Source organism: Bombus flavifrons, chromosome 10, assembly GCF_040668555.2.
Source record: "Bombus flavifrons isolate JBK064 chromosome 10, iyBomFlav1_principal, whole genome shotgun sequence".
NCBI lineage: Eukaryota > Metazoa > Arthropoda > Insecta > Hymenoptera > Apidae > Bombus > Bombus flavifrons.
The window spans coordinates 11,789,742-11,814,328 of NC_138451.1; the positions used below are offsets into that span (position 1 = coordinate 11,789,742).

Consider the following 24,587-nt stretch of genomic DNA (forward strand, 5'->3'; position numbering starts at 1 on the left):
CGGCCAGGAAAGGTCCGCGTGTCCGGAGGAATCAACCCCTGTGCCGAGGAGTGGCCACGGTTTCGCGCCGTGCACCGGTCGCATCAAACCTCGCACTGCAAATACACATTATTAATCGAATAACGCGAGGCTCGTTCGCGCACCAGAGGGAAAAGTTGTGTGTGCGGTAAATATATCCCTCTATCGGCCAGAGCGAAACCACGCCTACTGCAGACGTCAATAGGCAGTGCCGTAACGTAAGTCACAAACGTAAACGCTGCGCGAGTGGAAACGCCGGGCCCCGACGTCTAAGCGACGCAACCACGTTACTATTTCTTCATCTGCACTTCCGCGATTCACTCTTGGTCTTCCCGTTCGTCAACACGCTGCTCTACGCTATGTTAAGTCTAATGCAGATTGAGAGACAGTTATCCATAAACATGTGTAGTATCAATCCACATGCGTTGAAAAATCTACAAAAAAGTATGCATGTACATTGTGTCTGGCGATATCGTCCGATCGTCAGCAGGCAATGTACATACATATTAGGCTTAACCATGAGTATCGAGACATTGATACTTGCTATAGATCGAATGCTATTTATTATAAATGCCTTATAATAAATTAAAATATTAAATTAAATAGAATTTATTGGGTTTTTCCAACGAATGTAACCAATAGGTGTCCTAATACTAGCAATCTGTCAGTCTGGACTAGGCTTAACTTTACACCATATAACGCCTACGCTTATAAGAAATCACTCTTCTCTTTAGAAGCTTTCGAGAAACTGGTCGAACCTCGCCGCGATTCCGGATCTCCGATCTCGTGAATCCGCCTGATCTAGATTACACGCGGATCGAGCAACCGGTTTATTCGAATATTTCCTCACGATTTAACCGGAAGAAATTCCGTCATTCTCACGTATGATAGTATTTTTCCCTCAAGTGGTCTATTGATTCTTTAATCGAGAGAACCGTGATTTTCGTTTCGCACGGTAGACTAAACGATTGATTACAATCAAGCGATTACAGAATTAATCCGTGACCGAAAACTTTGAAGAAGTAAATGATGTATAATTAGTCGAAACCAATAGGCGCGAGTTCCGCGCGATCGATAAAATTGTAATTGTTTCGCTTCGTTTTCTGGCAGTCCTTTGCTCTGTGGTACGCGTGTTCAGTTATCGAGAATTGCTAAAAGCGTCGCGATAATCAACGGGACGGAAGTTCAGATAAGGGTACGCGTGCGCGCGACTCGATGCTGCAGGCTGTGAACGTCGCTGGAAATCTGTAATTCTATGATATCGCGCAGCTGGAAAGTCCCATTTCATTTATTCAAGCTTCTTAACATTATCACGCAACAAATATAAAACTTTGGAAAGCGTGATATACCTCAAGAATCTCGCAGTAAGAAAATAAATCAAAATACCGGGGAAAAAATTCGAGAGTTTGCGAGAGTGAAACGCAAAGCGATGCGCATACGACTTGTACGCTCCTGAGAACGATTGTCGGAAACGATGTTCCAGCTGCGCATGAGAAGGGCGAAACGCACGCGCTCTTATGCTCCGTTTACGCTTACACCTTTTATTTTGTTTTTTTTTCTTCTCAATTTTCTTTTCTTTTTAGGGATCTCGAATGCTGTTCGAATGCATGGATAGAACAGAGAACCGACGTCAAAAGACGAATCGAGGCGCGTTCGTCGGATCAACGAAGCGTGTGCGTTTAACTACGAAGAAGAAACGAAGTCAGGAGAACGGAGAAAGAGGAGACGTTCAGTTAATTACCGCTCGGCGTGTGGTGTTCCCAGCAATTATCATACGAACACGGAGTTAGAACAAACGCAGTGTGTCGCAGCGTACGATTCGGTTTTCGACCTGACGCTGCACTTGCATCGCGTTAACCTGCTCGTCGACAGTGCGTGACGCCCGCTCCGCTAGAGTATCAACACCGCGAGGCGACAGCCAGTTTACGTCCCGTAAGCCGATCCGCCGCGCCGTCAGCGTGCTCCCCTCTCGTAAGATTCTTGCGATTCGTTTGTTGTCCACGGCCAGACCACGAAATTATCACGTCTATTTTCATCGCGAACGTCCGCGTCTCCCGAATCGACCAATTGTCGATAACGGACACGATATTCTCGAGAAACCGAAATCTCTGTTTTCCACGTTCTACCTTCGAAAATTCATTGGATGTTGCGAAGAGAGAGGAACACAGAGAGGATCGATGACACCATCGACGACCACAATTGCGCGTGATTATGAGGAAAGATTGAGGGGTGGAAGGGGTTGTGGAATTCAGAGAATCGAGTATCGATATTTGATTTGACTGTCCATTGGTTGTTAACACAGTCAACGCGGTATCTGACACTGGTGATCGATAAAAGATTTTCCGTTCACGTGGTGTCACACACCGATGATCGTCGTATAGAGTATAAGAGGGCTGAGAATCATAGTAGCGTAAGTCAGGGTTTTGAAAATTTGAATGTACGTAGTCACATACAGCGACCCACAAAAGTATTTGAACGCTTATAGAAATCTTTTAACGATATAAGATGAGTTGCGAAAAAATAATAGAACACGCAGATATATATTTGCTCTATTTATTGTTACGAGCTTGTAAAATTTTAATCCAAAACGATATGATCCGAGTGAATGGAAAGTCGGTTTCGCGTTAGTGTTAACCCACCGAGGATCAGCTTTACAATATTTATTTTGTAATATTTCGTTTGTAATTTCCTTTTAATCGTTTAACATTAGCGAATTCTATCGAATTCATATCGTGACTATGAAAAACAATTCCAAGAATTGGCTCGATATTTATTTCATTACATTCCTCCATTAGGTCCTAGAATTCTATGAAGTTTGGAGAAATTCAAGTATTTTATGACACTATGATGAACTCTATATATTTTTTTTCTTATGAAAGAACTTCTTCTTATATCTCTGGTTTACAATGGACTTCTGTAACACGTCTATTATTCTGACGCATCTTGCATAATTCTTTCACAAAACAACTTCGTTTACACGTAACTTTCACGCGTTATTTAATTGCGTGGTTCTTAATGGGTTAATAAGCGGGTGTCGTTTATTGTCACTTTTCAGATATGGCCATGGTCATGCTATCGTTCGTAGTAGCGTTGTCGTTGATGACGGCCTTCGCGAACGCCGAGAGCATCTTAATGACAGAGGTGTTCGTCATTCCGATCAGACCAGAGACTTTCGACTGGAGCGGCGACGGTAAGAAGGTTACTCGATCGCGAACAATGACACCGATGAGAGTTTGCATAGCGTTTATATTGCGCTGTTACGGTTACGCGCAGGAACCGTGAAACGACGAGCATACAGAAATAACCGGCTCGAAGAGGGCCAAGCGAACAGAAAGCAGTTTTCGGTCGTACACCCGTTAACTTGGTTCATCAGCTGAAAGTTAACGCGCGTCATTCGTGTCTTGTTTCGAATAGCAATCGAATCACGGCCTCAGAAACACCGAATATCGTGTTGTGACCTCACAGCTGACGCTGTCACGCGTGTATCGGTACCTTTTAGCGCAACGTCATCGGAGAACCGCGACGTGTACGGAGCACACCAAGACAGAGACGAAATTTAGTGACTCGAGACATCCTTTGGTTTATCAGTGAAAATTATTAAATCTTTATAAGATACAAGTAAGAAAGAAGAACTTCGAAATGTCGAAGCTTAACCATAGCGAACTGTTAGCAAATTATGAGCATAAAAAGACAATTTTAATATATAATAAGAGAAAAACATGTCGATTTGTTTAAATCTTTATTAAAATCACAAAAGAAACTTTATTCCATCAGCTCAAAAAGATAGTTGTAGTGTGTCATGATAAATAAAGAATGTATCTGATGAAAGCCATCCCAGGCCATCAGAAATAATAGAGCTTTTCAAAGAGCAATATAAAAGTAGTACAAAGAGTGAAAGACTCTTAGTAGTAGGTCATAATTTGCTGAAAAAAATGGGCTATTGTATATCTAATGCAAATGGATATACAATATGTATATATTGCATAAGATACATAATGAGATTCACGGTGAATTCAGAAAATTTCTGGTAATAATCCATTAAAATATTTAGCTCTAAAACGTTGCGAAAATAATCAAACTTTGGAACTAAAAGGATCTTAAAACTACATTCTCAGAACCACATTAATAAGTTTGATGATTAAATTTATTGCGAAATCGGAATCTATAAATTAAAGATGCCTTCAGACAGTGAATAATATTGTGAATATTTCAAAGTTGTCAATGTCATTATAATATTAACATTATAACATTAACATTATAATATTAACATTATAATATTAAGATATAATATTATAATATTGTATTGACAATACATATCGATCCTTTTAAAGAACTTTGAAATATTAGGAAATATTGGTAGTCTGAGGACATCCTAATGAGTCATCATTTTACTAAATTGCCGAATTTAGTAAATTTCATTTGTGGTCCATTTTTATGATTCACCATTTAGTCATACTATTCATAAGAATCGAAGTGTTTTCCGCGTCCCTTCCCGGAAAGTGCGATTTGTCTGATCGAGGATGAGCACATCGTGCGCGCGATTACTCGGAATCGAATTATTCAGAGGCTATGAAAGCCGAGTAGGCACTTTAACCCACAGATATTTCCGAATGACTAACAAATCGTACGATTCGTTTCTCGTTTCAGCACGATCCGACCAATTTTCGTATCAGCCCTCGTTGCTAAATGCGCCTGATCTTCCTTCCTGGATTCATTACACGTACAGCAAAAGGGATCATCACGGCTTCTTGTACGGTGTCGCACCCAAGGATCGCAAATACTTCCAGGTGATTCCCAACGGAGAAATGTCAGACACGTGTTTCAAACTTTCGCTGTTATTCAATCATGTTACCTTCAAGTTTAATATACTTTTCTTTCATCGAAATTTGCGCCTAATTTTATTATTAATCGTTGTCTGAATAAATTGATTTCAACTTGAGTAAGAATTTATTCAGATAAAAATTGATTTATGTTATATCAGGTACATCACACGAAGTAAGACTATTGAATGTGAAATATGTTCTTAAGCTTCATTGTTCAATCGTTGTCGCATGAACTTGTACTTTTATCTTATCCTTTTCAGCTTATCCTAGATAAATATTTAGTCGAAGAAATATTATATACCGGTGGCAGTAAAAGTATTACCGATGATTTTCAGCTGGAGATCGTAGGTCTGAACAAACACACCTACGAAACCAGATATAAGGTTCTGGATATGAACGTCCTTGAAAAGGAAAACCTGACCAAGTACGAGGTCCATTTAAAGATCGATAATTTAAACGTGGAGGACATGTTCGACCGCAATAGAACCGAAGAGCTCCTCGATATATTTAGGTTTGTCGATAAAACTCAAGGAAAGACGAGCCTCGGTACTATACTATTTCCAATACGTTCTATGAAGCGTCTGATCAAGCTTTCCCTTTCCTCTTTTTTTATTTACAGAAAGAGATTATGGAAAAACGCGATGGACTTGTACGTGACTTTTCTAGCGTCCGCCGTCGAACTCGGCGCTCGTTTGCCTCTGAAACCGAGCGAAGGTGAAGGGTAAGTTTTGTTTGAAAAGCGAACAATTTTCGTTGAAGAAGAAACTAAAGCCAGATGCAGACGAACGATTTTTCCTCGCGCGTTTCCGCAGCGAGCATGCAACATTAGTTATTATATATGTAGTAAATCGCGGATTTCTATGGAGATTCGTATCTTTGAGAATATAACTAAAATGATCCTTGGTGGAAAATTTATTTTACCCGTTAGGTATTATATTATAAGAAGCACTATACTTTGAATATTTTATATATTTTACAGCAAAATGTATTGGTACATACTCTGTTTTTTTTAGTAAAGCGCTCTTAATTTATTTTTTATATTTATCTCATTGCAGTGATATCAAAGTGCCCTTAAATGATAGGAAATTCAATATACTTTGATCTAATCACTTAACAATGTGCCAATATTTTTTCTAGCTACCGTATATATTTTTCTACGATATCAGAAATATAACAAACGATTATTTACAAACTTTCATAGATTCGTCATTTATTTTAAAGATACGTATCTTTGAAGGTAATAAAAATTGTCTTTGTGTATGTTAGCCACCAAGTGACACCAAAGTCAGGAAATTAATAAAAAATAGACTTGTAATGTTTTCTGTGGCTTTTGAATGCTGAACCGCTTTGACTGAATGACTTTTATTTCCACTAATACTAATACGAAATGCATGTATTTCCCTATATAATCCAGTGGACTGTTGAAACTCGCTCGTCTGCATCAAGCCGAATTGCAAGATTTCGTCACGAAACGTTTACGCGATTGCGTTACCGTCGCCATCATGATGATTATCGAACAAGTCAATGGGATTCAGCGTGCTCGCTTCGATATCGCTGACGTATAATCGGCCGATCAACGGAAAACAACATTGTGACGCGCGTCCCACACATCCTCCGATTTTTTTTTCAAATGGGTAATTGCCACTTCCTTTGCCACTGCATATCGTTCAATGTTGTTATCGTGACGGCAAGCATTATGCTCGATCCAAGGAAAATCTTCTATAGTCTGCCGCTATGAAAAATGCACGCGTCATTAGAGATACTCATCTATGGTAGCATTTGAAAGACCGTCCCATCAGATATTCGCATTTTCAATAGGCTATTGCGTAACGACTTCAAATTGTAACTGATTTTGTTTGGCCAGTCCAATTCGTTATATGATCTTTTGTCATAAATACATACACTTCCATACATAAGTATCAGGACACTTGCAGATCTTATAAAATGATAATTCATTCAAATTATTAGAGAGACATGTGTTCGTGCAAGATTCAGTGTAAAAAAAATTTGTCCACGTTATTCGTAAGAGAATTATAGGAGAATAATGCATTAATGGCCATAATTCGTTGATTCTAAATTTTATTACGCCATTAAAATCCGACGTCGTGTTAACACGACGTTTCATTTGCAATGTCCTTTCAGTCAATTTACATAATATATTTCTGTTTTTTGATATTATAAAAAGATATTTCAAGGATTTGATGAATATTTTCCTTTTTATCGCTGCCCCTTTGTATACTGGTTCTTTTACACAACTTTACGCTGGAAAAAATTGTTTATGACGTTTAGTAAGTAGTTTATAGCCTTGTGATAAACTGTATCTTTGTCGAATATAGAAATATTTGTCCATTTCCGATTTCTGTAACAAGTTTCAAAATCTGAATCTATATATACAACGATAATGTCTCACACGCATGGTGTTCGAATATTGCTGCGAGTTACTATACGTGGAAAACTAAACGAGCTCGTTCGTTTGAATTAAAACGTGAATTGCGAGGAAGCGCCTTATCGCTATGACAATCGGTGATGATTTCCAAGAAGTTTACATGTCACTGTCATCGTCTCTTTATTCTCTCCATCTTCTCGTTAAATTCTAATTATCTTGCACGTTGTCGCAAATAAATAACAACCGTTACTTGCTTCGTAGTAAAATAATCATTTATTTATTTCTAATCAATTACTCGAGTAACCGCTAAGCCTCTATCGCTTCTCGTTCATTGCGGTATCATTTCCGTATTTTTATCTCACGCAAACAAAGAGATTTTTGGTCATAATCGCAAGGCTACGTGCAATTATCCAAGGGACAACTTCCTACAACGTGTTAAAGGAAATGGATGATATTTGTAAGGTGTAATGTAAACATTAACTTAATTTTACGCTAAAAATACGCTAGTAACTTTTGAAATCAATATTTTTGACGTGAATATTTCTAAGAGAAAGAACGACGATAAATAATAAAAACTATTCTGCTAGTAAATAAGATATTTAATAATTTTAAGGTAGCTCTCATGTGAGGAACAAAAAGTGTGATGTGACATACCTTCTCCGCGTGTTCTTCGTTCGATTTCGTTCGTTTACCTCATACTGAGAAACATCTGAGTGAAATGGAAAGAAATGTTTGTCAGCTGGTCGGCTGATCTGTATTTCTATATAGCTATCAGCGTATTTCCAGCGTATTTTAAATAGAAAGATAAGCCTGGAACGAGATTTTTCTACATAAACTCTCTTCATTGTCTTAATGTTCAGAATCACACCTTATAAATAATTTTCTTTCAACAGCTCGTACACGTGACGCATCAAGATTCTCATAATATATCAGGAAACACTTACGAATCTTCAAACCGCATTCGAAGCTCGTGCAAATGGAAAATGAATCGAGTCGATTAGTTGGGATCGCATGATAGATTCAACGTTGCATTTCGTCGATTCCCTGAAGCAGTCAGTCGCTTACAAAACGTGTCCTTCCCGCGCTGCCAATCACTCGATCACTCGCTTATTCAATAACAGTACATACACACGTATACACATTTATGAAAGAACATACGGATAAACGAACGTGGTTGGTGAAGGCTACGAAACGGCGTAGATTAATCGCGCGAGTTTAATGTTGTATCAGCTGTATACCCGTTTAAGTAGGTTGGTAACGTAAGTGCGCCGCGACATCGTTAGCGCGCTCGCTCGAGCTAACTGAATGGCTTCCGGCCTGCTTACTGCTCTCCTCCATCGTACTCTCAAGTCTCAACCTTAGCTTAGACGTCAACCGCGCCATGCCTCCCGCTGCATAATGCAGCAATGCACCGCGGTGAAAGTTCGTCATTGACATCCTTCCTATAAGAGAATTATGTAAACGAATGCGGTCAAAGAATCATTCTGTATCGTTCTATCGTGTTTTGTAAAATACGAGCGCATCTTGTCGCGCGTCGTGCGTCGAGGTTGGAGAATCTAGTGCGAGTAGTTTTTATCAAATTGTAGCATGTGAAGACCACAGAAGAGAAACACACAAGTCCACGCTACTCCACAAAATTAGCTCTGTGCGGTGGGCATATTTTTCCACTGGTACTACCAACTATCGAAGCAAGTTTATAGTAATACCTATATTAAATATTTCGAAACATTGCTAATTTTTGAGCTGCTGTAACTTCTTCGAAAAAGATCGTACAACGGTCTATCTGGACTCGTTTCAGTCGACTGGATTCTTCTCGAACGCTCGTTTATATTAGATAGCACGATGTAAGCTCGTGCACGGTTACGTGCCGTGCAAGGGAAAAGAGAACATTTTCGAGAAAATCCTTCCTATGATATGTGACGCAAGGAAGTTGTAAACGACGATTCGATAAAATAGTTGGCAAAGGAAAATCTTTGTTTCTTTGACTTTGAATCGTTAGCTTTCATCGACCGCGAGACGACAATTCGTGGAAAATGGTCTTTTAATTTAAATAGTAAACAGGAAATTTGATCTTAATTAAAAGCGTATTGCGGTGTCTTGAGGATCATCGGCCGATTGCGATGTATGGAAATTACTGCTGTTAGCAGGCGGGACTATCCCCGACTTTTGACCGAGATAACGGATAACGGGAAGCTATGCATAGCTAAGAAAGTTGTGACGCAATTTGAAACGCTAAGTGTACGACGTGTCGTGGAACACGTACACAAACCTCGCAGGTGGTTAACCGAGGAAATGTAAAAAGACTTAAAATCATCCTTGACGTCATATAGTCGCGGTGCATTACGATTACAGTGGACGTATGTTCTGATGACATGTCGTTCTGACGAATGTGTCAGAGGAATCAAATAAACTGATTCACGAAAGTATTTGGACACTTATTGTACATAAGTTCTGTGTATGTGTCGTATGTGTTATATAAAACATTTTGACATTTCATTAGCACTGTAACGAGACACGATTATATCGATAAGATTTGGAACCAATCTGACAATGTACATATGAGCTGTTCAAAAGCCACATTGATCAAGTCTGTAAATTGAAAAGTACACATAGCTGACGATGTTAATTAAAACACTAAACTTCCCTTCAATGTTACTATCTTCTAATTATTTTCCCTGAAATAAATGAATTTGTGAATAAGCAGCAAGTTATCTTGTCCCTTGAGAATTAAACATTAATCGCGTACTTGATGTAAAATCATTGCGGTAGTAAAATTAAGAAATTAACAGAAAGTACAGTTGATTGTAAGTTTAAGACCGATAGACACAACGAAAGTAACAAATCTTTGCTTGTGGACGCTACGTCCAACTAAAATCATCCAGACACAGACGTCTGACGCTCATAGGAAATTCCATTTCAACCTGCAATAAAACGTGTACTCTTTTCTTCTCGTGTCAGAGTCGTCATAAGACTAGGAAGTTCAGTGCCATTCTCGCAAGAGCTGAACGAACTCCAGGAAGAAGTGAAACCTCTATGGAAATTACCGTTTTGTCCTCGCGATTTTAAAAGGACCAGCGTCGAGCGGCTTTTCAGAGAGGCGGAATTTGCGCTGGATTGGTGCTCGTTCAGACTGGTAAGTTTCGTTTATTGTAATTGAACAACCTACGTGACGCGTCAGAAATTCATGAGATGACGAACGTGTATCTCAGGTCGAGCAGGAACAACAGAGTTTGCAGCAGGAAAGCGCGAGACGAGGACCGAGCATGAACGTATTGGATTTACCAGCGTCTGGTATTTCCGAGCACACGGAGTGGCGTTGGGCCAGGTCAACCAAAGCTAACATTCCCACGAGAAGTTACTTCGAAGAAATTGCAACCACGATCTTCGTCCCGGCGATCCTGCTCCTTGTATTGGCCGCTTTATTGAGCACGGTGCTGTGCCTCGACAGAGAAAAAATGTAAGATCTTCTCATTGTTGAAGATGATAAGAAAATTTGGACCGCAACAAGTATAAAAACTAAAAAATATTCTTTAGACGAGTATGAAAATAAATTTCTTATTTAAGAATGAATAAATCATTCAGATAAGCAGATACGGGAAAGAAGTGGTTAGGATCACCGATTTTTCCCGTGAACTCTACATTCAAAATCTGGATAGTCGAATGCTCGATATTCATGCTCTTTCGTTTTTGGCGAGATCAATGGAAACGCGGACTGTATATCGGAGGAATGTCGGCTGAAATATTTGTAATTCTATACGAAGCACGTGCTCGAGAAATAAGTTCCGACGTATAGTTGTGCGAGCAACGAGCATAAGTGGTAGGGGCGCCAAGAGCAGTTAGAGGGGGCTGCTACTACGACTGGTTTCATTCATAAACAGCTACGATATCTGGTCAAGTAGTAACGTGCTGGACGGTACGATCGAAAATACGGCCACGGCGAATCGCGTGCCCGATAAGCACGAACCACGCGTGTACATTCGTATATTCCGTAAGTATCGTTTCTTATGCACGGAGATCAACCGATCAAATATATTTGAATAGCTATGTCAATTATTCCATCAATCATTAGTTACATTTTGCTTTAGATCCAAAGGTCAAAGGATAAAAAGTGAAAGAGACAGGGAAATTTTCAATGGAGATGTACGCGAATATTTGCGTAACTGGTTCGATAAATAAGGAGAATTCGCGCGAGCCAGCGTTAACGAGATGTTTTTAAACAGAAAGAAACAAGCGATTTTTCGCTGGAGCGTGCACGTTGTAGCAGCGACGAGTATAAATAGAAAAAGGTTCAGTATATCGCGACCTGTGCTTCGTGGCGTACATCGATTATTATGTACACAGTTCACTTATCGTTAAAGTATACCAATGGCGCGTATCGTTGCTCCAACGAGCTCTCAGCCACGGTTAATCATTGTATGTCAAGCCACGGAATCATTCAGGGCAAGAAGAACACACGTACTTGGTACGTGATGTGCGTCGCTAATGCAATAAAAGCGAGCAAGCTATATACATAGCAGGCTTGGACAAATTCTATTTGAAATGAAGATGAAAAATAACGTTTAATCGTTTCAACTACGTACTTTAGGGACTTCAGGGAAAGTAAGTTTTCTGTTGACGCATTGTTGTCGGGACACGTTTTCTCCGATTTGGCCCTGTCAGTATCTGACCATGTAGCGTTAAGATCGAACAAATCATTTCCAAATAATTTTCCAGTGATACAAACTTACCTTTCTGCAATGGCGTTCCACTTTCCGGTTCGGTTTTCTTCGACATGTAAAATCTGTTCCTTAAGAAGAATTCTTTCGACATAACGAAGAACTCTGAATATATCGCACTGATTCTATTATCATGGGGAAGTCACGATGGACCTATTTTGCTCCAATTACGAGTATCGCGTGTTCTGAGATAAAGGGATGTGTTGCGCGGGTAAGTGATAGCACAAAAAAGGAAAGAGAGAAGGAGATCGTTCTTTACGCGACATCTACCATCTACCCGTGACGCAACGGAATTACTCGTTAAATCAGCTTTCATCGACCAGGAAATCGTCGACCAGATTGTTGTTAATTAGTTGAGCATCGCCTCGTTTAGCGGTGCGTTGACAACACTTCCGTTAGAAACTGAACGTGTTAATAGGCGAAAATCTAACGCCATAAAGACACAAACTAACGGGATCTATTTATAAGCGGATGACCCTGACGATCGCGTCACCGATTATTCGCGCTTCTTGCTGCAATTGCTCTCTACCTATGACCTTTACTCGGCTGAATTTAGGTTTGGTAAAATACATTTCACGCACTTTATGTCCAATTGTATATCATAGTTTCGAAGTTCCTAATGGCCACGCGATGATAAGGCAAATGATCAATTAGACTCGGCGAATGATGAAACAATGTATTCTTAGCGATTATTGTTAAAATTGCTAACCGTTTGCAATTATTACACTGCAGAGATGTACACAAGTTGATACTTTAATGAACACAACTGACGTAAGTCTCATACAAAGTGATTTGAAGTAATTTAAAATCCCTTTATTTGTGGAAATCATCTTTAGTTGAAGAGATCGCAGCAATAAAGAGGTAGATCTAATCATTAAATTGCATTTATTGAAAGAGAAGCTCTCAGTTGGTTTTCGTTGGTTTACTTAAATTAGTACAAAGTGGAACTGCCTCTTTATTACACGCAACAGTTTCTTTGATTGATAACAAACGTGGCTTTGTTGAGGATTACCATTCTTCGTTCCACTTCTGATATATCTTTTGTTGTGTCGGGATATTGTCGTAAAAAATATCGTGCCTAGAATCGCAAAACATCTAAACCGCATATTAGTATTCAAGGGTGTCGCAGATCGCAGCTAGTGATCCACGCGCGTGATCAAGGTAATTGCCATCAAACTACAGATAATGCGGGTTATGTGAAAGCAGTAATAGGACATGCACGTCATCGTAGATATGACTCACAAAAAATGCTCCGATAATCTATGGAGTTTACTGAAAACGAACGATAAGTCAATTGGTTCGATGTTTACACGATTCTCATAGATCGCTGAAAAGCGTTCCTTCTCTTCTCTCAGTATCATACACCTCTTCGTATCGATATTAGGTATTGGGTTGTAGCATAAATTTATTTTGTTCTTATATTTATTATATGAGCGGAGAAAACGTGACGAAATGTACGATAGCAAATAAAGTAAAATTTGTTAGAATCTTCCAGTAAACAGAACAATAAATTTTTTTATAGGCACGATCCTGAGTCAGAACAATATTTTTACGAATTGTTTAACATCTTTCTTGGCAAAAAACAAAGAACCAGGTATCCCTACCTCAATTTCAGAGGGTTGATTCATGCTAATGAATTCATGCTAATGAACTTATCAGTCTTATTATAAAATTTCTTAGTAGCGCTTGTCAACTATTTTCTAAAATAGTATTATCCTTAACATAGCATACTTTAATAATACTTACTAACAGCTTGTTCTTAACAACTGTTCATTAAAATCGTATTACCTTCAATAAAAGATACTTTTTAATCTGCTCTAATAATTTCAAATACTCGACGCAACTATTAATTAAAGTTGTAGCAGTTTGTACAAAGTATACTTATATGATCCACGCTAACAATTTCAAATAACTATATTAAACGCGCGTTTCCTTGATCTCATAACGCAGTATAAGAGTATATTAAAAACTCATTTAATTGATATGTGTAACATTCCTCTTGTTTGCTTTGCAGCGAAAAAAGGGAAACTTCGACGGGGGAAGGAGTTAGCAACAACAACATACAAATGGTCCAGTACGCTGCCATCGAAAGGGGTACCTTAAAATCGCTCTCTGCTCAACCATCCAGCCCTAATGATTCCTTGATACCAAGCCCTAGGTACTCGTTCATAATTTAAGATAAGAAATATAATGACATGCGAGATAGATTTTTCATTGTATGTTTCAAAAGCAATATCTAAAAGAATTGTTTAACTAATATTGCGTATAAACGCACGACGAGTAAAAGAAAATGATACATTAAATAAACATTATTATATAGTTATATAATATTAGTTAAAATTCTTTGAAATATTGCTTTTGGAATATAAAATGAAAAGTCTATTTGGCTGGAAACTCACATTTCAAGGATGCTGTTATATGTTAGCCCCAAATTCTATATTTTAGTCTTTGTTAGCCCTAAATCCTATCTTAAAATGGATATATATTTCCAGGATTTCCAACGAACGTTGCAATCCATACATTCGACCAAATCCACCACCTTATACTGGACCAAGTAATTTGTAAATATCGAATGCTTATTTTGATTCTTATTGATATTGATACATATATAATTATATTAATTTTTCAGAGCGGGAATTCGGGCAGATTTCTGACTACACGAGGAGCCAGCAAAAACGTGGTTTTGCTGAATTAATAACGATTTACAATCGTAACTACGAGGAGAATCGCAAAATCATTGAAACTGGCTCCGTATTATCTGTTGCTTCGTAATTTGATATGGGTAACATGTATTACATATATTGGTTTAAAATTGCGTAGATTTGATAAATTGCACAAAATTACGATAGTAACAACATATCTTCTATTATACAAAGAAATCTAACTATTAGTATGGCACTAATTAGTACATATGTAAACTTGATATTTATTTATGAGAAAGTAATGTATATATATATTTAATATTTATATTCAAAGTTTTAGTTAGTTTTTATGCTAGTCATCTTAAGTACAACGGTACTACAAGCAATGTTGATTGATGAAACATTTTATTTAATAACCCAGTCACAGAACTACGATATGTACTTTCATTCAAAATTTTCCATAAAATAAAAAGAACTTGCGAAAATTCATGCATTTCATTTACATACATTATGCTCCTATACAAAATTTCTATGTAACTGAAAATTTCAAACAAGCTTCGTAACAGTAAGATTTAAAAATTCCGGGAAAATAGCGTCAAAATCCAAAATTTGTAAAATGGAAAGAAAAAATACGGTATTTTATTACATGAGAAGAGCAATACGCAGATTTTTAATTACTTAAAAATAAATTATGAAAAACTTTTAAAGAACCTATTACGTTATTAGATAATATAAATACTTAATGATATTTCGATAATAAAATATAGATACATACATACATAAGATATATTAAAATGCAATATAATAACCAGCTATGGGAGCTTGGTAATGTATAGAGGCAACTAATTGTTCTGACCCTTTAACCATAGTTAGTAAACAGAGTATTGAATACTTCATTAAGTCAAAGTTATTCTTATTTCTGTTATACATATATTTGAATTATCCTTCACTCTTGACGAATTCAAAATTTTCGTTTGCTCTTGACGTTTGCTCAGCAACCTAACCTTAATAATCGCGCGTGCGCAATATGGAATCATGCCTCAATGCTAATTTTTTAACAGTCGCTTTGTCAAAAAATCTTGAATGTATATTGGAAAAGTAGTTTTTGATATTGGATAATTGATTCGCGTGGCACAACTAGTACGCAAAGCAAAAATATTTTAATAGTGATCCTCTCAATTTTTGGAGCTATGGCTGGCATTGTACCATTATCTGGAAGATCTGGTAGAAAACAATGGACATTGCATGGTAACGCAGCAATTTCACTTTCTATCTGTCGCTGAGATTTATGGTTTCTATTTTTTTTGCAATTCAATGGCGCTATGGACTGATTTTAATGAAATTATGGTATTTTCGTAACGATGATGAATGACGAATAATTTTTCAAATTTTTTGCAAAAATGTCAATTAAATGTTTTTACTCTTTTACAAAAACAAAATTTGACAGTTGCCAAATCAGAATAAACAATGATTAATAATATGATTTCAATGTGCAATAATGTCAAATGATTAAAGTATGTAAGAACAAATGAGTAACACCCAATTGATTTCCTTTCACTACAAAAATAACAAAAGCATTTTTGTTTTATTAATTGAGGAGCAGAATTATAGTTCAATTGCATAATTTTAGATGGACCAAGAGGATCTCTTAGAAGATTACGGTCTCAGCTGGCTGAAGATGGTTGTCCGGAATCTCAAGTAGTTTTAGCAAAGCAACTATTGGAAGAAAGATGTGGTAGCAATGCACATTCTCATTTGTATTTCATTGAATACATTAATGTGTACATTATTGCAATATAAATTATGGATTTAGATTTAGATGTTGACAAAGAAGAAAATGCGAAGTTGGGTGTATATTGGCTTACGAAGGCTTCAGAGCAAGGAAATTTGGAAGCAACAGATATTCTTAGAAAATGTTTAGCCACTGGCCGTGGTATCACACAACATAACTATTATGATGTCAAAAGTTGTCTTGATATGACCCAAGATGAAAAATTAGCCAGAAGAGCAGCAAGAGAAATGTTCACTAGGTATAAAGAATTGAATTATAGAATTTAATAAAGTAATATATTTATGTGTATATGTATAATGTATTTGATATTGTACAGTTTGTCAAATGGTGAGGATTTTATTACAACAGAGCAGTTACAAAAACGTATGAAAGATATAGCATCAAATTCATCTAGTGATAATTATTCTTGCTCGAACAATATAATACATAATAACTTACAAAAAGATATAAATGACATTTCAACTGATAATTTCCCTAAAAATGGGCTTCCTGATGAATGTACACCTAAAAAAGATGAAGATAAAGAAAATGATGTTCATGGTAAGGAAATATCTAGTGTCTATATTATTTGATCTCTATTAATAATTTATTTATTTATGGGATTATATTTTCTAGATTGGATGGATCATCAAGGAGAGAAAATTACAGAGGCAGCTCTAGTCTCTGCTGCTGCTAGCTATGCTCGTGGTATGCTCCCAATAGTGTCACATGCACTGTGTATGGTAGATCCATCTCAAATGGCATTAGATACTATACCATTACTACAAAGGCCTCTCATCCATCCCCTTGCATCTTTGAAACGTTTATATGTTTGGTTAATTGAAACGTTAGGTCAAAGGGGAATGTCAATTAAGAAAATTTTTTTCACATCGAATATACACATACTATTACTTCTTTTACTGTACTCATTATTTGGTACAGAAAGTCTCCTACTCTTTATACCAATGGCTCTATACTATTTATCTTTCGTTGTTATGGTTGTCGCTACTTTTCAAATGTTACAGCGAAAACGGGAATTCAATAATTTTCGTATTTGGTCCGGGTTGTTTCTCAGTTATTCGGGCGGGAATTTAAACCCCGATGAAGCAGAGTACCAATTCTGCTGTAAGAATCTCAAGCCTTATGGTCATTTTTTCCTTGCTTTACTCTTAAATTTAATGATCTATCCCATCATAGCTCATCAATGGACACCTCAGTCAGAATTCACTATCATAGCGGTTGCGTTAACATTGATAACATTGTTAAATTTTATATGGAAAGATTCATCCAAATTTCCGGATTTTTTAGCTCTCTTCAGTTTCGGTGTTCACGTCTTGGCAAAGTATCCATACGAAACAGATATCGTAGTTGCTCAGGGCTGGAGATTTCTAGATATAAGAGTCCCAACATTTGCTTCGTACGTTGTTGGTAATGGTATTGAATTTTGTTTGAATTTTCGTGCAGTTTTTTACCTCCTAATTCCAGCAGTTTTCGCAAAAATGGCTGCTCGGGATAATTGGCGAGGAACATATCAAACGTTAATACCCCATTGTGTTACTTTAAGTTGGTGGCAGATAGCAATCTTTAGTTCTCAAGGTGCAACATGGTACGGCTTAATTAGGGGTGCCTTAGCATTAGTTGGTATGGTTCTTTTCTTACCACTTGCTGGATTGGCTTCTATCATATTACCAATCGTAGCTGCTGCTAAGTATTTGTCAGAAAGCGATTTGGCAATGAGAATAATTGTAACTACTTTACTGGGAGGAATGCCATTTCTTGCCTCTTGGTATTTAAGGAAAACTCGAACACCTAAACTTAATTGGGTAATTACTGTTGTTCAGGTAAGCATATCAACATCAAACAATCAAAGAAAAAACAACATACGGAAGTTTTATTTGCTATATACATTTTATAGTTGGTCATGGGTATTAGTGCTGGCATGTTCTTATCATGGCCAATGATAATGGAGTACAAACAAGAACCAGATACGTACGAAGGTGTTTCATCACTTTCATGGGAACAATATCAAAATCATTGTCATCAGCCTGCGTGGGAAGAGCTGTCGTCCAAGGCACAGGTGCAAGTTGAATGTGCTAATTTGGAAGGAATATTAGTTTCATGGGAAGGTTACGTAACAGATATTAAGTTAAAATCAATAAAAAATAATATTGCTGCAATATTTAAGAAACTACCTGACGGTATTAGAGACACGGTTAGTTGCATGTATGGTGAACCATACATAAATAGTTGCGATTCAAGCGGCGAATTAAGACATGAAAAATGCAAACATTTTGCAAGTATTCAAAGACGACGAAACAAATGTCACTTCCCTGCCTGGAATAAGTATGAATTTGAGATTTCGGTTAAAATGAAGAGTGGTATGTGGGGAAGCAATGCAGAAATTTTATTGAACGCGGATCACTCCTTCACTAATTTTAGTTTAAATATATATCCAGGCGATAAAATTTGGTTTTCCGGTACATTCCTGAACAATGGTTTAGAAGATGAATCGTTACTCGGCGGATCTGAGCCTCATATTGAATTAGAAGAGATTGGTTGTCTCGCATGTCACTCTATTAATTTAAAATCTTACAAACGTTATAAATATCATATAACGGTTAGTTCAATTTTAAGTGATCTTTGTTTAGGTATAAAAACAGTCCTGAACTTTTTGTTGAATCCTATCGTAATGTTTAAATAGTTGCATTTTATGTGATCTATAAAATATACAGTATCAAATGTTCTGTGAAGTGTTAAGATAAAGTTGTTTACAACGAGATAAATTTCGATAGTATCTTGAACTTCCTTTCAAAGTATTATTAAGAGCAGCTAAGACATATTAATTAAACGACTTTATAAAGAAAGGAAACAAATACAGGAAAAAGACAAAGCTAAGAATGTAGAAGGAAAGAATTTACAGTGTTGTAAATATTAAGTCTCAGCATTTTTCTTCAAAAAGATATGAAAGTTTGGTTAATTATATAAAAAGAATATTCTCTCTCTCTCTCTCTCTATAGTTATTTACTTTTCTATGATTAAATTTGAAATTATTGTTTAAATAGTACATTAGATTTTTAAGAATATATTTTTTAACTACTTTTATCTATTATCTATAAAAGAAAAAACATATTTTGATGTTACCAACACCTCAGGCATTAGAATTTCATTAAAAACTCATCAAGTATTTACGTCAAAGAGTACACTTATATGTATATACACGTATATTTTAAGATCGACATATTTTCATAAGTATTACTGCCAGTAATAGAGATAAATGCGCTTAATATTTTTCTATTCCGTTTTCGAAAAATCGAGAGGTGGAACCTTTTCGATTTTATTTTAACTTAATAGTAAAATATTGCAACTCTTTTTGTAATGCTAAATTTTTAATGGAAAATATCATCCGCATCTACATAATGAATTCTATCAACATCTAAAAACGATATATGTAGTATAACAAATGTGATACGTGTACCTATATTATTGTTTCATTTCTTAAAACTCAATACCTTCACATAGATTTATGAAACTCGACGATGTTTTGAAATTAATTTAGTTGTTGAAATATCTTTACTTGTGTAAATGCTATGTGAATATTAATATGTATTTGAAGAAGTAGTAAAGATATATACTTGTATGATGTGTAGGAGTTAAAGATTGTTGTTAAATTGATGTTAAGTGTCTAGACTTTAAAAACATAAATGGTTAAAGAGTTTTATAACTGTCTAAAAGGAATGACAGTTACATTATATATCATATCAGGACAATAGTAAAAGATTGTAGCAGAAACAAAAGACAAATATAGATGTGCCTTGATGTTTTCTGTTCAAATAAATATGATTATTTATAATAAAATATATTTTAAGAAGCAAAAATATTGTCATATTAAATGTTTTGCTTGAGTCGCTTATAAACTTATAGGGAATATATTTTGATACGAAATACATATTTGTTTTTATTTATAATTTTTTATGTTTTTTCTAAGATAATTGTTTTTTACAATTTTTATAATTGTTGTATTTATTTTTCGTATTTGGCAACAAATGAAGTACATTCTTTTCACAAATAATAACATTACGTTTCTTAACAATTGTTTATTTGGAGATTTTGGTTCCCTTTATCTTTTGTATAAAACCGAGTTGTACAACACGAAATCACTCTAATCTCACATATTGATAATGTTGCTTTTTTATGTACAAATATAAAATCTACATCAATAAAGTCATTTCAATCATACCGAATCCACAGATATAAAGATAGGTTAAAGCGAGGAAGAATGCTTTTGTAGAGAGGAATAATTCTTTCTAGAATTCGTTTTGCTATTCATAATATTGTAGTGATGTACGATGTTTCGCAGTAACGATGTGAATTGTGATATTACTTCAAAGAATTTATTCTTTTACTTTTGTCTCCTGTGATTAAATTATTGTAATTACTGCATTTCCAAACTAAAATTCATTTGAAGCATAAAATCGGTATGTTTAATTCTTACGCGAATAATTAAACTTATTTCTATAAAAAATGCATTGCAGCAACTGAGACAATGACATGAAAACTTTGGTAAAGGAACTTTGTATTGTTCATGATAAACATTATTGGAACTAGAATAGCAGATAGCATAATTCAACACGTCTTATGACTGCTGTAATCATTTATATATTATTACGATCCTTTGCTGTCGTTTTTTCATCAAAATACCTCTGGAACGATATTCTCAAAATCAGAGATAATATGTATGGATATTGTGTTTGTTATTCTAGTATTAAGAGAAACAGTCTTATGAACACGTTATGACTACATTTTGTTTTTTTATAGAAAGAATATCCAATAGAAACGAGAAATCCAAAAGTAGAATAGTTTATATATAACACACTGTGATTTAATAAAAACGTTTCCTACTGTTTTCTTGATGCTTCTGATACCACATTATACCTATTACCACACAGGCAATTAATGCGAGCGCTACTACGAGCATTAAAAGGAAAAACATTATTCTACTTAATGCAGATTGTTTTGGATCATCCACGTGTTCTGCAAAGAGAGAATTGTATGATTAAAATGAATACAAGAATATTTCATCAAATACATTTTATACAACATTATTACGTACCGCGAGGTGCATCAAAATATGCAGCCGATGGTAAAATATTGGATCTATCCTCTTGATCTCTTGGCTGGAATTGAAATGTGATGTATTGTCATAAATAACCATGCATATTTAAGAATTGTTTAAAGTACTTAAAGAATACCACTTACATCATCTGGTAAATCTAATTCAAATAAACGAATAGATAATATATCATGATTATCGGATAAGTCTCCGGTTGTTGCCGAAATTCCAAAATAATATCCTGTAGGCAGCTTTATATCTTTCACAGAAAAGCACTCCTTCCATGCAGCTTTGTTTGAAAAGTCTGTGGAAACTATAATAAAACAACATGTTGGGAAACATTTACCAAAATATGAGTATATATTATATTTTATATTTATTCTATGCATATTAAGCTGGTTTATTCCATGCTTATTACAAATAAGGAATAAAAATTATATAAATTTAACTAAATACATATAATACATAAGCAGATATTTTTTTATATATTTACTTTATAAAACTTCATGCAAATTCGTCACTTGTTTAAATATAGGTATTGCAGGTATAATACATTTATTACATCTAATTATTTACTTGCAATATTTTCAATGATATGTGAAATGAAGTAAACTGAAAAGATGACAAATAATATATGAAAAGATGAAAATGTCACTTGCTGAAGTGGAGGCACTCCATGATGTAAGCCACAAGGCTTCAGGGTAAGACCTTACTGTAATGTCAATTTGTAGAATACCACATAAAATGATAGAATACATAGAAAGCATAGCTATAAACATCTATTTCAAGAAGAATAAGATGAATATTATTAACATTGGGGATATTAGTTGAGTACAAATGAATGAAAAGGTTCATTTATTAGTAAAATACAGTATTGAAATACTCTTTTACTTAATATATGTATAATGGGACGCTATACACAATTACATGACAACATTTTTGTCATGCCCAAAAATATTCTATACTAATATGTACTTACCAGTTAATGTATCCCTTTCATATCTCATACTAATATGTGTATCATGTTCTAAATTTCGGAAGTTTGCTTCACAACCTGCAATTTGTGTATGTGTTCCATCACGATCATGATCATAATGCAAAGAACCATTATTTACCATAGCAGAAATATAGGGATGTTGATGCTATAAAAACCAAAATAGTTATCATGATCTTGACATTTTTAATTTATAATATAACTAATGTTATGTCATGTACATACATTGTGTGGACCATTGTGATTGCTATATGTATCCAAAATTATAGCTAATCCTTGGAAATAATCTTGATTACCAAAAACAGGACCCGTTTTCATCCTTTCTCTTGCATACCAAATCACAAAACCATCACCAAATAAATCTTTTCCTTTTCCATGAACTTTGAAATGAACTTGGAGCTCCCAATTTCTTACATGACATGGCTAAATAAACAAATGTCAGGGAAGCATTTCTATTAGGCTTCAATTGCATCATCCTGATAGTTTTAACTAAATAAAATCTTGTATGAAATTAAAAATGTGTGGAAAAAAATTGAAGCACAATTTTCTGTGATTTTGCTTTGTTAAATTACCAAAAAACTTAAAACTTACAACAGAATTCCATATGGCACCCTGTTTACTTTGTGAGTCTGGAGTTAATCTTATATAGTTATTCGTAACCATTGTACTACCCATAAAATCCCAATAAGGTATTGTCATTCCAGACCCTAAGTACGTAAAATATTTAGATATATTAACATCAGGCTTTATCAATGTAATAAAATTACATTTTGTCTTTGTTATTGTTTATTTTAATAATGTAACCTCAAGCTTGCTATTATTATAACATACATGTACATTTGAATCATATTCATCTCATTATAAATACAAAAATATGCACGTCATGACACGTTGTACCACAAACCGTAATCTCAACAAAACTATTCAAAATTCACAAACCTTGATATGGTCTGATCAAACAATGTTCTCGTTTCATATAGTCCTTTGTGTTCCATTCTGCTGTTACTAATTCCAATACACTAATTAATATCCAACACGATAATACGTTCATTTTATATATTTCATACGAGCACAATAGTACTTCGAATACTAAACTTGCAGTTATACTCTTCGATAATTATGACGCGTAATCTGTAAAACCAACTATCGGAATCATCAATTCCATGATTTTCGATATCCTGAAATTAGTCACTGAAGCTATTTAGTTAACAGTCAAAATTCAAATATTCCTTCACTATATCTAGATACTTTTATCGGTAAAAATCAGTGTTGCCATGTAATTCTAGTAACAAAAGGTACATGAAGACTATACCAGAAAAGCACATAACGATTAGTATCATGTTTTTTTGCATTTTTTGAGATTTGAATATCTTCATACATATCTTTTAAAAAACATTGAAATTTACTGTTCATAATTATAAGTAATTATAAACAGAATGTATTTGAAAATAAAATTTGTTTACCTTCGGATAGACTGAATATTTCTGCATTTATGGAAAATTAAAAGGTGCAAATATTTTATTTATTACGCGAAACAAATCCTTATGTAAGTTTCAATTTTTAAATCATTTGATAAAAAAATAAATGCATGAATATCCACAGCCTAATAATCAAATATCAATGAACATTTGAAATAAGCAAACATAGTCAATTTTATCCTATTATCAAGTTGTACTTTATGATTTGTACAGTCTTTGTTTTTCCTTATCTACATATTTATGTATTTAAAGTGAGAGAACAGTAATTATAAACATTATATATATTATATAGTTATACAAACTTTCTCTTAATATTATAACATTTTTCTATTTACGTGTATTAAGTTTTACCATCTACTATTTACATGATATGTTTTCATAGTAAGTATAGTTAGTGGATCTTAAATTAGTGTTTTTTTAACATATTATAAAATAATATTCAATATTCTAAACTATATATAATATAATATATAAATATAGAAAAGCATACTACATATTATATATCAATCGATTAATTTCAACTCGTAAATTACGATATATACTACGTAGAACTTTATGAAATATGACTTTGTCACGTCGTGTGCCAGAAATATGTCTAATCCTTTCATTCGAGTGCATGTTTTATACAAAACGGGACCAACGCGGCAAAC

General features: G+C 35.0%; 3 protein-coding genes across 9 annotated transcripts; 2 read left to right on the forward strand and 1 right to left on the reverse strand.

Moving 5' to 3' along the window:
* Window positions 1-94: 94 nt before the first annotated feature.
* Window positions 95-15,069, forward strand: Scgalpha (sarcoglycan alpha). Of its 6 annotated transcripts, XM_069122066.1 has the most exons (12): window positions 95-236; window positions 1,602-1,989; window positions 3,074-3,208; window positions 4,666-4,805; window positions 5,177-5,352; window positions 5,461-5,562; window positions 10,186-10,360; window positions 10,437-10,684; window positions 13,465-13,536; window positions 13,957-14,100; window positions 14,435-14,503; window positions 14,572-15,069. In XM_069122066.1, exons 3-12 carry the CDS (start codon window positions 3,076-3,078, stop codon window positions 14,594-14,596), a joined length of 1,284 nt encoding a protein of 427 aa, XP_068978167.1. In that variant the 5' UTR covers window positions 95-236; window positions 1,602-1,989; window positions 3,074-3,075; the 3' UTR covers window positions 14,597-15,069. The 6 variants fall into 6 exon arrangements, with proteins under 6 accessions (XP_068978167.1, XP_068978169.1, XP_068978166.1 ...); XM_069122068.1 differs by lacking the exon at window positions 95-236 and having other exon boundaries at window positions 271-1,950; XM_069122065.1 differs by lacking the exon at window positions 95-236 and having other exon boundaries at window positions 272-1,989.
* Window positions 15,070-15,415: 346 nt separating this feature from the next.
* Window positions 15,416-21,114, forward strand: wfs1 (wolframin ER transmembrane glycoprotein wfs1). 2 transcript variants are annotated; one of them, XM_069122060.1, is made up of 6 exons: window positions 15,416-15,832; window positions 16,215-16,316; window positions 16,398-16,614; window positions 16,693-16,916; window positions 16,992-18,196; window positions 18,271-21,114. In XM_069122060.1, exons 1-6 carry the CDS (start codon window positions 15,775-15,777, stop codon window positions 19,054-19,056), a joined length of 2,592 nt encoding a protein of 863 aa, XP_068978161.1. In that variant the 5' UTR covers window positions 15,416-15,774; the 3' UTR covers window positions 19,057-21,114. The 2 variants fall into 2 exon arrangements, with proteins under 2 accessions (XP_068978161.1, XP_068978160.1); XM_069122059.1 differs by having other exon boundaries at window positions 15,418-15,832; window positions 16,215-16,319.
* On the reverse strand, window positions 20,298-23,646 carry LOC138184259 (vesicular integral-membrane protein VIP36). Its single transcript, XM_069122072.1, has 7 exons — window positions 23,399-23,646; window positions 23,051-23,166; window positions 22,685-22,882; window positions 22,445-22,607; window positions 21,612-21,778; window positions 21,466-21,529; window positions 20,298-21,386 (listed from the first exon to the last, which is right to left on the reverse strand). Exons 1-7 carry the CDS (start codon window positions 23,508-23,510, stop codon window positions 21,235-21,237), a joined length of 972 nt encoding a protein of 323 aa, XP_068978173.1. The 5' UTR covers window positions 23,511-23,646; the 3' UTR covers window positions 20,298-21,234.
* Between the last annotated feature and the right edge of the window lie 941 nt (window positions 23,647-24,587).